This window comes from Podarcis bocagei, assembly GCF_964188305.1.
Source record: "Podarcis bocagei genome assembly, chromosome: 3".
Lineage (NCBI taxonomy): Eukaryota > Metazoa > Chordata > Lepidosauria > Squamata > Lacertidae > Podarcis > Podarcis bocagei.
The window spans coordinates 12,087,115-12,101,131 of record NC_138127.1 but is presented as its reverse complement, the minus strand read 5'-3'; the positions used below and the strand labels follow the sequence as shown (position 1 = coordinate 12,101,131).

Below are 14,017 nucleotides of genomic sequence, written 5' to 3'. Positions count from 1 at the left end.
TAGTGTTGTCTCACATGACCAAGGTGGAAAGAAATGAACTGGATCCCGTGTCCCCATGATCGGAACTCTGTTCAGGGATGCTGCCGCTGGAGGAGGCAATTTCCACCAAACTTTTCTTCCCCCTGCAGCCCCAAGAAACTCTTGTTCAGGAGGGTTGGAAAAACAGCGTGAGAGATGATATGGGAGGCCACAAGAGAAATGGGAAATTGAAGGACAACTCAGGCCCCATAGGAGCCAACTTCTAAGGGCCGCGGGGGCTTCAGCCCCTACAATAAAATATTTGAGGGGGTCGTGCCCCCACAAAGTTGATGGGTATTCCCATTGAAATGGTGTGGATGCACTGCATCATATGACCAGTTATGTGGGGCGGGCTTACCTGGGCCCCCCATGATATTTTATTCAAGTTAGCACCCCTGTCAGGCCCCAAGCCAAGTCCAAAATATAATACAGAGAAAGTCAGTGGCTTAGATAAATGGGAATACTGAGCTCAGTTCAGATCAGTGTAAGGAAGCTGTGCTCCTTAAGCAATTTCTATCCCAAGTGCTTCCCCCAAGTCTGCATAAGTATTACAAATGACCAGACCACACTATAAGCACTTTCCTATTTTGTTATTATCTGAGCCTGAATAGATGGGAGAAACATATATTTTATATAAAGGGCTCCATCATTTCTGTATAGTAGGGGAGACATGAAAGATGGTCTTGTACCTCCTGAATTGATAAACTAATTCACTTGAGCAAATGCTTGTTGTGAAGAAAGGGGTCACCCCAATTTCCCCTGCTCAGTACTTCAGCTCTTGCTGTTTCATAATTTTTATACACTGAAATATTTGGGTATTTAAAACAGACCTTTTTCTCAGGTTTCACGTCTTGATAATATTCTTCAGCCTACATGATAACAATCACAAGCAATCATTAATCCTTCATTCTACTGTTACCTAAACATACAACTAAGCTAAACATACAACTAAGCTATACAATATATACCAGATTATAAAAAGGGAAGAATGGTATAAAGAGGTGTGGAGTGTAGCTATTAATGATAAATTAACATGTGACATTAAGGAAAGCAGGGAATATGCAGGAGAAATGATTCTGAGGAGATATGGAGGGTGTTTGTAGAATCTGTACTGTTAAAACAGAAAGGGGTCAAACCATCGCAGGAGGTGTTGAAATTTTGGGAGGATGGATAGTTACAATGGAATGGTCTTGCTTTTGGGGTGCACATTTTTATTCTTATTTATTTATGATTATTAGTTTGTCAAAATAAAATAATTGTGTGTGAGAGAGAGTACAAATTTTTATTTTAATACAGGTTCTTTTTATGAACAAGCTTCTTAGCTACATCTGGAAAGTACTACTATTAAAGTACCACTTTTAAAAGTACTTTAATAATTGAAAGGTAACGGAGAATGAAGCAAAATTCTCAAAAAGTAAGTTATGCATATGCTTAAAATGGAACCTCCATGATAGTGAAAGAGAAGGACAGCACTAAATTGTGCCCTCCTCCCCCCCCAAAAAATCCGGCAGGTCTCTTACCATCTCAAATTCAGTTTCAAATTAACTGTAAAGTGCACTATAACAAAATGGGGCTCTTACCCTATTTGCCCTCTAACCATCTGAATGGTGTGCTAGCATGCTTATGGCCGGGACATCATGGCCTGGCAGTTACTTAAAATTAAGCAAAGGCTTAATATTTGTGTTTACACATTGTGTTTACAAACATATTACAAACAGGTAGCAAAGGACTCCAACAAAACATAAATGTAGTTGCAGCCTGTCATAATGAGAATGGACATTATATCTTAGGAACTTTACACAATTCTGAGTGACAGCGACAGGAGCTCAGCCATTCCAGCTATATATGTACTTAGGGGTGGAGAAGTTTCATGTGATTATTAAAGTTGCATAAAGGAGAATTCCCTTATTTCATTCCCTGACATGAAAGCATACTTAGTAGTTACAAATGTTTTTATTGTCTACGTTAAATAATACAACTACACCTCTAAATAAAAGTATTGATCTCAGCAGGTCTGAACTAATGCAGTTTCCGGGGCTATACTAACCCATCTCAAATGCCACAATATGAATAGCTTTGGGTGTTAAGAAGTTTGACTGATGTAAAAATCGGCAAGGAACACCCCAGGATCAAGATTCCATTTTAACTCTATAAAAAAGTTCTCAAATACTGCAAAAACAAAACTAACCTCTTCTTCTGTACTCCAATTTGCATAAATGTCTTCATCGTGGACAACCTCAGCAGGAGCCTTGAGTATGATGCATTCCAATAAAGATTTGCATGAACACAAGAAAAGAAAAATGCTCTTATGTAATTTTATCACAAATCAGAAAAAAATCAAGCAATCGACTTGTTTCCCATGTCCCCACTCTTGAAAACAAACTAGTTATGCCTTACTGAAAGCTTGCCATCCTAAACTGGTGTTACAATATTAATGCTGGCTCCCTCGGCCTGTAAAGCGAGATGAGTGCGGCAACCTCAGAGTCGTCTGCGACTGGACTTAACTGTCCTTTACCTTTATTTTAATGTGACAGCCTGGAAATGGATAAAGTCCTCTCAAACAGTAAAGTGAACCTAAGGTCCCATTTTTGCAAATGGTAAATGAGGTGGTAAACTTCTAACTAGACTGCTTCACTTCAGAGTACAGGTGAGAGTTCACAACTGAATGTTTCTTCTGCCCTGGACACAGTAAGTCAGCAGGGCTTTGGATGAGATGGTGGCTCCACAAAAGGCATCTTCCATCACCTGCTCTGTAATGGTGGGTCATAAGGAGTGCTTCATCCGTGGCATCATAAAATCTGCTTTTCCTTTTAGAAAAAGAGTAGAAGGACTGAGTATATGTGGGTTGGGGGTAAGTATACGTTTATACAGCAGGGATGTGAAACATCTTTTGAAGGGAATTCTACTTCCTTCCCTCTTGATGCACACACAAGTAACAAGTGCCATCTCCCAGTTTTGTTAAAAGGAAGGAATGACTTTTAAGGTAAAGGTAAAAGGTAAATGACCCCTGTATGGTTAAGTCCAGACAAAGGCGACTATGGGGTGCAGTGTTCATCTCACTTTTCAGGCCGAGGGAGCTGGCGTTTGTCCACAGACAGCTTTCCAGGTCATGTGGTGAGCATGACTAAACCGCTTCTGGTGCAGCGGGGCACCGTGACGGAAACAAGAGCACATGGAAACGCTGTCTACCTTCCTGCTGCAGCAGTACCTATTTATCTACTTGCACTGGTGTGCTTTCAAACTGCTAGGTTGGCAGAAGCTGGGACAGAGCAACGGGAGCTCACCCTGTCACAGGAATTCAAACCTGTCACAGGAATTCAGATTCGAACTGCCAACCTTCCGATCAGCAAGCCCAAGAGGCTCAGTGGTTTAGACCACAGCGCCACCCACGTCCCTTACTGACTTTAGAACCAGTATATCCACAGTGCAGATCTGTTCTGAGCAAGAAAGTGAGTGAAGGGGGAAATACAGAAAGAGAAAAAAGGGACACAAACATTTATTTATTGTAAAATTAAAACTTCGCCTGACGTTTCAGGTTGGGGCTAAAGGTGCTTCCAGAATCTGGAAAGACTGAAAACAAATGGTTTAACAGAACAGGAAATAGTGGTCTACTTTTGGCAGAAAACAAAAACACACATTCAAATATCCAGAACTACAATCTAGCCAGATTTGAGCAATTCTGTCTTACCAATTGCAATAAGCTTTAAGTATATACGTAAGATTTCCATTGAAATTAGCAGCTGAAATCTAATAGCTGAAATCTAAAGGGCACTTCTAAAGGGGACGCAGGTGGCGCTGTGGGTTAAACCACAGAGCCTAGGACTTGCCGATCAGAAGGTTGGCGGTTCGAATCCCCGTGACGGGGTGAGCTCCCGTTGCTCGGTCCCTGCTCCTGCCAACCTAGCAGTTCGAAAGCATGTCAAAGTGCAAGCAGATAAATAGGTATCGCTCCAGCGGGAAGGTAAACGGCGTTTCCGTGCACTGCTCTGGTTCTCCAGAAGCGGCTTAGTCATGCTGGCCACATGACCCGGAAGCTGCACGCTGGCTCCCTCGGCCAATAAAGCGAGATGAGCGCCGCAACCCCAGAGTTGGCCACGACTGAACCTAATGGTCAGGGGTCCCTTTACCTTTAAAGGGCACTTCTGCATATCACCAGGCCTATTCTATTCTTCATCCTTCCCATTGCAGCCCCTTGCTCTACCCAAAACCCAACACTAGATGCTGGAGGACCCTTGAGAGATGAATTCAACATAGTAGATGGGGAAGCAGCCAGAAGGTAAAATTGCAGTCACCATCCTTTTGTGTATGCAGAACTGCTTTCTGCCCTTACACAGGGCAGTCTGCATCCATCCTAGTCAATGGGATTTAAATGCACTGAAATTTGCTGGATTGCGGCCAATCAATCATGCCCAATATTTGTTTCTATGCACAGGCAGATGGAAGAGAGAAAGAGGTGTTATAATCAATTCATTCAGAAGGAAGAAATGTACTTTAAATCTACCTGGTCAACAGGTACTTCCACTTGCAAATTTTTAGCTTCTTGTATTTGCTGAGCCTCTTTAATTTCTTCTGGGGGTGTACGAGCTTTATAGACCCCACGTCCTGAAAATAAACAGGATTAAAATATATCTGTATTAATCACTATCTACCCCACACTGTGAAAACTACCAGCATAAATAAATTATAACAATATTTAGGCGTAGCTAAAAAGCAATTACTTCTTTAAGGGCAATGTTTGTATACAATAAATATTTTCGAATAACAGCAGTCTGATAAATTTCATCATTTTGAAATGTTTTACTTCTGTATTAAGTAATAATAAAAAGGAGGCAGAAGATGATATGATGCGAAGTTGCAAGAGTCGTGTTATAAATAAGAGAGACATTAACAGTTACTACATACTGAGCTTTTATCTAGTAAAAGAATATGGAAATTATGCTGTAATTGTAAATTTAAAAACTTTTTCACTGAGAACATTGAAAAAGACCTGTAATGTCTGCAAATATGCACTGGTTTGCAATTGCTTCTTAATAAGCTTCTTTTTTTTTTAAGGCTTAGTTTCTCTTAGTTTCTCTGCTGCACGTTACACTGAATACAAGTATTTTGGCTTAAGCGACTATGTACCGTATTTTTCGCCCTATAGGGCGCACTGGCCCATAGGACACACCTCGTTTTTTGAGGGAGAAATGAATAATAATAAAAATTATTTCCCCCCCCCCCAGCCCACAGAACAGGCTGCTGCCCGCCAGCCTGCAGGAACTCCCGCCGGGCGCGCAAGGCTTGCGGACACCTGCCCGAAGCATGGGGCGTACTCCGGAGGGCACCCCATGCTTCGGGCTGCAGGCTGCTGCCTGCAAGCCTTGCGAGCCCGTGGGAACTCCCCCCGGGCACGCAAGGCTTGCGGACACCTGCGCGAATCAAGGGGTGTCCTCCGGAGGGCACCCCGTACTTCGGGCTGCAGGCTGCTGCCCGCAAGCCTTGCGAGCCCGCGGGAACTCCTGCGGGAACTCCCGCCAGGCTCGCAAGGCTTGCAGATAGGTTCCTGAAGCCTGGAGAGCGAGAGGGGTCGGTGCGCATTGACGCCTCTCGCTCTCCAGGCTTCAGCGAAAGCCTGCATTCACCCCATAGGACGCACACACATTTCCCCTTCATTTTTGGAGGGGGAAAAGTGTGTCCTATAGAGCGAAAAATACGGTACATTTTACAATCGGAGAAAGATAAGCATAATATGTAAACCAGGACATCAATACCAAATCTGCCTGCATTTAACTATGGGGTCTTAGGTACCAGATACAATATTTTGTGTTACCATCATCAGATGTCAGGTGCTTATTAGCCTCAGCGTCACGACTTGCCTTCTTGGGTTCTGCGTAATAAACTGAAGACCTATCTCCTGCTCCTCGTTTTGATGGTGGTATGGCAGGCTGCATGCCGGCTCCCCGTTTTGCTCGTTCTGTAGGAGGCTAAAGGTAACACACTCAATAAACATCCAAAGAACATCTATTCCTTTAGATCTGCAGCAAACGACTACTCTACCAACATTGTTAAAAGATTCAGAAACTAATACAGTTCAGTATTCATGGGCAGCAAAATATCTCAAGCTGCCTCTGGTTATATGAGCTATTCCGGAAGGCAAATGCCCTTTCCCCAACACTGTTTTCCTTTTGGGTCGGGGGCTTGTTTCAACAGGTACGCGGCTTTCAGCAACATTGCATAGGCAACCTTCGGTGCTCCAACTGTTTTGGACTACAAATCCCATCATCCCTGACCACTAGTCCTGTTAGCTAGGGATCATGGCTGGCATAGATCCTGGAACCTACTGAGCACAAGTCCCTAGTGAGTTGCCTGGTACAGTTTTTCTTTCTCTTATAAACTAACATTTTATGGAACAATGGACTGATCCAGAAGCTGCTATGTGAAAATTCATAGCTTTGCAGCTGACGGAGACATTGTACTTCAGTGTTTGAAACTCCCATTGTTCTAGGCACATTTTGCGACAAGGAATTTTGCCCATAACCTAGGTTTAAGGTGCCATTTAGCTCCTAGCTTTCATATCTCAGTTTCTAACACTGCTTCAAACAAAGCACAGTTGTTATACAAACCTACAGTGGTACCTTGGGTTACAGATGCTTCAGGTTACAGACTCCACTAACCCAGAAATAGTACCTTGGGTTAAGAACTTTGCTTCAGGATGAGAACAGAAATCATGCAGCGGCAGTGCAGCGGCAGCAGGAGGCCCCGTTAGCTAAAGTGGTGCTTCAGGTTAAGAACGGACCTCCAGAACGAATTAAGTTCTTAACCCAAGGTACCACTGTACTGCAATAATCTCAATACATTTTAAAATTATTAATCAGTCAATCAACCATTTTATTTGTATGCTGCCTATCCAAAGTTAAGACCATGCTCAAGATGGCTTACAACACATTTAACAAATGCATAATGACAAGCATAACAAAAGTAGCCATAAACAATTCAAAACATCAAAAAGTACACAAAGCTTGTATGAGATACCAAAGTTGTACAAGACAGCAAAGAAAAGTAGCTTTTCAAGGGCCAAGTGACTGGGGTATTCAGCAAGCCTACATGAAGGAAAGTGTCAGCCTATTCTGAAAATCAATCTCTCTCTTGCCATAACAAAGTGGAAGGCGAACCAGAAGACATTTGGCTGTTTTCCCAAGTGAATCTCATCATTTGAGTGGGAGCCTACATACTTCATCATACAGCACACATTTAATCTGAGCATTTATTAAAATGGAAGACTGGCTAACATTTGAACTCTAGCGCAGCCTCTTCATGATCTTGACTGATGACAGGGAATGTTTCACATTTATTGTGAGATACAGCCCTGTCCCTGGAATTACTAATCTGAAATGTCAGCTCTGAAGCAAACATTCTTCTCTGGACTTTACGTCTCTGGCATAAAGCATTAAACTGCTGGGTTTTATTGGTTAAGTTCCTATGATATAGCTCTCTTCCCCAACTAACTGAAACGGAAGCTTCCCTTAATGTTATTTTTTTCACCTTCTACAGTTTCTCTTTAGTACTTATGTTATGTATGTATGTATGTATGTATGTATATACCAGTATGTTTGTGTACAAACACATATATACTTATACTGAGAGAGGCAGGCAGGCAGGCAAGTGTTCAAATTAGGTCTAGCATTTAATGTAAAAATGCATGCATTCAATAAATCAACAAAAGTGTTAAAATATATGCAAACACCACTATTTGCATTTTTATTACAGGTTTTAATATTAACAGGGACATTTTGCAGCATCAGAAGACATGTAAACAAATTATTCCCTGTTGCTGTTTCCTAAAGCCTTTTTTTAACTACTGTTTTATTACTCTTCCACTAGCTTCATGACTCTAATACCTATTACAAAACTGAAATAAGTAGGTAAACAAATTAGATTTCGATTCGCAAAGACAACGTGCTGCATTTATGTTACCCTCCTTCTCAACCTCACAGGCATACAATTCAAAGAATGCATGAGAGCCCAATACCACTTTATGCAACTACCAACACATTACAGTCCAAAGCCAGGAGCCGCAGAGTGAGTCTATAACAGATTCACTGCCTGTGAGCTGAATGATATCTGTCTCTTACATATGCCTGGGATTTGCCTAGGCTTGGCTACCTGCACTGGCATGAGGGAGGGTGCAGTAGTATCAGTGCTGTGGCACATAATACATCACACCATGCGGAGAGAGAAAATTAAAGGGCCCCCTGATACACAATATAAATCACCACCATCTTTATTACATAGTTTGGAAATTCTTCTCATGACTCAACTTCAAGACAGAAGATAAATTTACTTGTAAGAGATCTTTTGCATTAAACACACACACACACAACCTTAACACATTTATTGTGGCATGAACTACGACCGACATATTCTGCAACATGAGCTACAGCCTGCTTTATCCATTGCAAAACCTGATGATGATCTCTATCATTTTCACGATCTGTGACAATGCGGGCCACATTCCAGTGGTGAGCAGGGCGAAACAAAATGAATCCTTAAAAAAAGAAAAATGCACACAAACGCACAGAGCACATTTCCAGCTCTTTCTCCACTATAGCACATGTCTGCAGGTGGCTACAAAGATCTCTCTGCCAGAGGAATTTTCTCTCCAGATCTTAGCACTATGTTCCCACCACTCTCATTCTAGCGCTTATCTCTCTTATCTTAGTGCTGTGCTGTGGTGCTTAGTGCTAAGATCAGAGATAACATTATTACTTTGCCAGCTCTTTAAGGGCTTGTTTTCAATCTAATGATTAAAACATGGTAGATGCACCAAATGATCCATTAGTCATGGCAAGATGACTAATGGTAAAAGCCATAAAACGACACCCCCCCCAAAAAAGCCATAAAATCACATGGGGTGATTAATAGGTGGGTGAGGCTCCGGGACAGGCCTGGCAGAGCAGCTTGAAGGATGTGGCTGGCTGGATTAGGCCTGCAGGCCAGAAGTTCCCCACTGCTGCTCTGAATTTAATTATATAACTTTTAAAACCTAATACGTTACTATCCATCTTAAGCCCATATGATAAGAGGGCTATATATCTGAACACACAAACAAGCAAACAAGTTGTAACTCTTTACTTCCTTTCCAAGAAAATGACAAAGTGTTGTATTACTACATTATGTTACTATTTTAGTTAATGACCGCTCCCCGCATAAAACGGGGGGCGCCCTTTGCGTGGACGCGTGCAGCCCCTAGATCTGGAGCGGCCCCAACAGCATAGGCTTGGCTTTGCCTTCCCTCAGGTGGGATACCTGGAGGTCTCCGCCTACCCCAGTCAGTTGTCCAATCCCACTTGGGGGAAGCGTTGCCAAGGAGACCAGACCAGGTAGGGGAGGGATTACCTGCCCACACAATAGAGGGAGGATCTTACCTGGGAATCCTCACTTGGCTCCAGAGCTTCTCCCACCCTACCCACCCTCAGTTAATGCCTTATTTTGCAGGTTAACTTTTCTTCACAGGTTTTGCAGGTTAACTTTTCTTACAGGTTTGCGGGCACTGCTACGTTAAGGTCGCTGTCAAAGGGCCGGAAAGGAATTTCCCTGCATTGGCAGGTTTCGCCTTTCCCGTAGCAAAACGTCACAACTTTGGCAGTATCAGGCCTTGGGCGGAATCCTTTTGTCCATCTTCCTCTTGCAGCGGCGATACCAGGGTTCCCCGGTAAAGGGGTTTCTGAAGGGAGGCTTTGACCGTACGCCGAAAGGTCATCATTGCTCTCCCCTGCGGCGGCGGCGTAACGTATGAACATATGTTGAACATATGTTCTCCAGAGCCGGCCCATCCCCCATACAAACACTAGATAACCCTGATGCTCCCTAGGTCCCCGGCTGGGGACTGGGGAGGGAGAACGCCCAATGCCTGAGCCAAGGTCTACCCACATTTGAAATTTAATAAAGTTGTGGCCAATTTAATTCCATAGCACATTGTCTTGAGTCATTATTCCACATGACGGGGGGGGGCCGCTCGGTACCTGGGGACTCCGCCTGTCCACGCAAATGTTGCTTTTTGGTGAAAAGCAGTATACAAAGGTTAAAACAAAATGTGAAAACAAGCAAATATTGGGTGAGAAGACCTACAACTAGCCTTCCTTTCAGTCAATAAAAAGCAATATTGATAAGGATGTCTTTTATAGGACAAATAAGGTTTCACATGCAAGTCTGACCCAACAAAGCAAGCAAACCTATATATCAAGTCAAAAATAAGCCCCACTGAGTTTAGCAGGGCTTGCTCCAAGGTATGTGGATACAGGATTGCAACTACCGACTGTTTAGTCATAGCATTTTCAGAATGAGGTGGGTGTTTTTGCTTTGGTGGCTGTGAAAACATATCCCAAATGGAAGACTACAGGTGTATGATTGACTGCTAAGGGCTGACTGCTGGCTAGTGCCTTTATGACATCACTAGAACCAAATACCCTCATCACTCCGAAGGCACTTTAAAAGTGAGGCTTTTGAACGCCAGGCAATACAAATCTCCACAAAAGGCAAATGTGATTCACTTTGCAGAGAGCTTTAGGCAGCTAAAGACCAAGCACTCATTAAGTATTCACTGTACAGTTAAGTTACAGTCCAATGGTATCCAGGTCTACTCAGAAGTAAGTTCACGTTTTACGGGGATTCCTCCCATTTAAGTGGCAGTCTGGACTTTGGTTCAGAGTTGGCATTGGAGAAAAGCGGATTTGCCTTTAACAGCTGTACAGGCAGGCAGAAATTCAACAGGTTAAGCCTCTTCTGGTATAGAAATGCAATTAGGGGAAAGCTTTACCATGACCGTCCCCTCTCTAATTTTGTGTGAGACACCTCCCAACAGCAGCCATATTGAATTATCCCCCCCCCCCCGCCATTTTGTGACTGGAGCCCACAGCAGTCTCTCAAAACTCAGAATGTGCTCACTGGTTCAAGAAGTTGGTGACCCCCTAGAATAGCAGCTGGGCATGATTAGGACTGAGAAAAAATACCTCACGCAAACTCAGTTCAACCCAAAACTTGGTGGCTTTAGGCAACTCACATTCTTTAATAAAAGTTGCTTCTTTTTACTGTTTGCCATCTCACATTAAAAACATTTCTTCTTCATGTTTTACTTCTTCTTATTACAGATAATTCCAAACTCAGGTAGTTCTGATAACTATAAGATTCACCCACATGGGGGAAAAAATGGCCCAAAGCCTATAATAATATAAAGAACAAGACTATAGCGTTCGAACACAATTGAAGGTATTTTAAAGAGATTTTTTCCTTATTTGCGCATTTGCTATTAAAAGGAGACAATTTTGAAATAAAGTATTATTGTAGCGCAAAGAAATTTTGCAGGGAAACAGACTGTGATAAATGTACTGCAAATCACACAATACAAGGAAAATGAAACAACAAGGTGGGGGGACAGACACCCCCCCCACACACACACACACCAGTGGAGTATGCATAAGCCTGCTCTGCCCCTGTCCCACCCCCTTTTCTGGCCACTTCCAGGTTGCGGTGATGCACACTTGAACGGTTGCACACATATTGGAGAAGCATGAATGGTCATTGCCTTTCTTGCTAATGACAATGGATAGGATTCAAAGAGCTACCATATTTTTCTGTCTATAAGACGCCCCCATGTATAAGACGTCCCCTATTTTGGGGGACTCTGATTTAAGAAAATGCTATCCATGTATAAGATGAGCCCAGATTTTGAACATTATTTTAGAGTAAAAAGCATCGTCTTATACACGGAAAAGTATGGTACTTTAATCACACTTAACAGTTTAAGCATGCCCTAGGATTTTTGATTCCACGTACACACACACACACCCCTTTGAAGATGAGATCTCTGGCATATCACAATCTGCTGTTCAAAGCTACCTGAGTAATGAACGCAGCTGGCACTGTGGCAAGGGAGGAAATATCTCCTTCACAGCACAGACTGAGCCGTGCAGTTCATTGGATCCCAACTACAGTGGTACCTCGGGTTACGAACACCTCAGGTTACAAACACTTTGGGTTACAGACTCCGCTAACCCTGAAGTAGTACCTCGGGTCAAGAACTTTACCTCAGGATGAGAACAGAAATCACACACCGGCAGCGTGGCGGCAGCAGAAGGCCCCATTAGCTAAAATGGTACCTCAGGTTAAGAACAGTTTCAGGTTAAGAACGGACCTCCGGAATGAATTAAGTTCGTAACCAGAGGTACCACTGTGTAGTAATTCACACACATTGTCCATGCAGAGCTACATGTAGACTGCAGAGCCTTGCAAATCCTTGAAGTTGGGCCAGAGATTGAAATTCATTTGGATGTGCCCAACTTGAATTCATCCGAAACTTGTTTGTTCGACAGTGAGCAGCTTTTGATGCCGCGTTTTTAAATGGGAGGAGAGGAGAGCATATAAGAATGTTTAAAAGCCATTATAAATAATCTTACCTTTTTCGGAGGGGGCCTTTCTAGAGGTCCAGGTGTGTTAGAATAATACCTAAAAATATAAAGTGTAATTTACTTAATGTGAATATTTATCAGTGTAAAGCTCAATATTGTTAGGACAACCATCTTGTTTTAAAATGCCATTATCTTTAAAGGTAGTACAAACTTAAGTATTGCCTATATGAATTCTGACTCACATCAGCCCTGGCCAGAATGACCAATGGTCAGGGATGATGGGAGCTGTAGATCAACAGCATCCGAAGAATCACAGGTTAGCCATCCCTCGTCTACATGATAACTGCAGGTCTATCTCAGGCAATAACCAATTGCCCGCAGACAAGCCAGGACGTATTGCTTGGTTTGATGTTTTGCACTGGTCTGAAAACAGCCAGGATGGTGGACCAATAAGATGGGCTGCCCCTAAAGACTCGGAAATCAAGCGAATTCAAAACTCTGCAGGCTGTAAGCACCTGCAGCTCACGCACTCCTGGTGATAACAACTAAGGAACTATTGCCTGGTCTCTAACACTCCTGGTTCAAATCCTTTGGTGCTTGGTGCTTAACTTCCATAGTCCACAAACAATGTGATGAGTAGTTATGGGTAGAAGCTTCCTTCCTACAACTTCCCCTAGGCATGTTCTTTCTGCTTAGAAAACTGTTTATCGATATCTGAAGGCATGTAAATGCTTCCACCATCATTTATTCCTCTAAGAGGCACCAACATCCAGTTGGCTTCTGGAAGTTACAAATGTCACTGTTTGATATAGTACTTTTTTAAGGGTGCAAACATTTTGCTTCTGAAGGGAGTGATTACTAGAGACCGTGCCAGGTAATGTTTAGACACTTGTTAGGCAGCAGCAATTCAAAGAACAAAAAACAAAACCATCTTCTAACATTTTCTTTATTCCTGAAACTGAACACTAAAGTAGGGCTGCAAAAATTTAGGGCAGGCAACCATGGTTTCTGGCTTCAAACTGATAGACCAGTGAGACAAATGTCTGCGCAGATAGGTACAGCATTACAATTTATTTATCATATGCAGTGCCAAAAGCAGGGAGTGACTACACACAGTCAGCCTATGTATTCTGTGCCTCAAATTTTGTAAATTCTGCAAGAAAGGACCCCAAATTCTGCAGTTGGAATAAACTGTGCAAATTAAGAATATTTCATACCATCTATTGATCAGGCATAATTGATTTTATATCCATGATTCATTTTTTTTAATAAAAAAAATGGGGCAGGGAAGTTGGAGAAACAGGAAAAAGGAAGGTTGAAGGACGATATATTCAAAAGCTTCTCTATAAAGTATGTATGCTATATATTTTTAAACATGAAAACAAATTTACTCAGGATATTGGAATAGATAACAGACCAAACTTTCTGTCTAATGCAGCAAACCTGTGGTTGTAAAGAAGGAATACTGCTCTATTTTATAAGAGAAAGAGAAAGCTGTTGACCTCTATGTCAGAAGCATTTGCTAAGTGAAGCAGATCTGCTGTCAATAATTCTGCCATAAGTTTTAAACAAAATAAAAATAAAAATGCAGCTCTTACTATATTTACAGAAACAAG

At 42.3% G+C, this 14,017-nt stretch overlaps 1 protein-coding gene and 1 long non-coding RNA gene across 5 annotated transcripts in view; one reads left to right on the top strand and one right to left on the bottom strand.

Annotated features, from left to right (window-relative positions):
- The window catches only part of DCDC2C (doublecortin domain containing 2C), a 54,932-nt gene that overhangs the window by 25,389 nt on the left and 15,526 nt on the right, over positions 1-14,017 (bottom strand). For all 3 annotated transcript variants that reach the window (XM_081189123.1, XM_081189122.1, XM_081189124.1), the window contains exons 6-10: positions 12,450-12,498; positions 5,828-5,981; positions 4,520-4,620; positions 2,207-2,266; positions 849-887 (exon numbers count right to left, since the gene is read on the bottom strand). In XM_081189123.1, the coding sequence (XP_081045249.1) occupies positions 849-887; positions 2,207-2,266; positions 4,520-4,620; positions 5,828-5,981; positions 12,450-12,498 (403 nt within the window). The remainder of the gene's footprint in view (positions 1-848; positions 888-2,206; positions 2,267-4,519; positions 4,621-5,827; positions 5,982-12,449; positions 12,499-14,017) is intronic.
- LOC308584509 lies at positions 10,261-13,912 on the top strand. Of its 2 annotated transcripts, none has more exons than XR_014006860.1 (3): positions 10,261-10,643; positions 11,145-11,262; positions 13,840-13,912. It is a non-coding gene; the product is annotated as an uncharacterized lncRNA (long non-coding RNA). The 2 variants fall into 2 exon arrangements; XR_014006861.1 differs by lacking the exon at positions 13,840-13,912 and adding an exon at positions 12,839-12,972.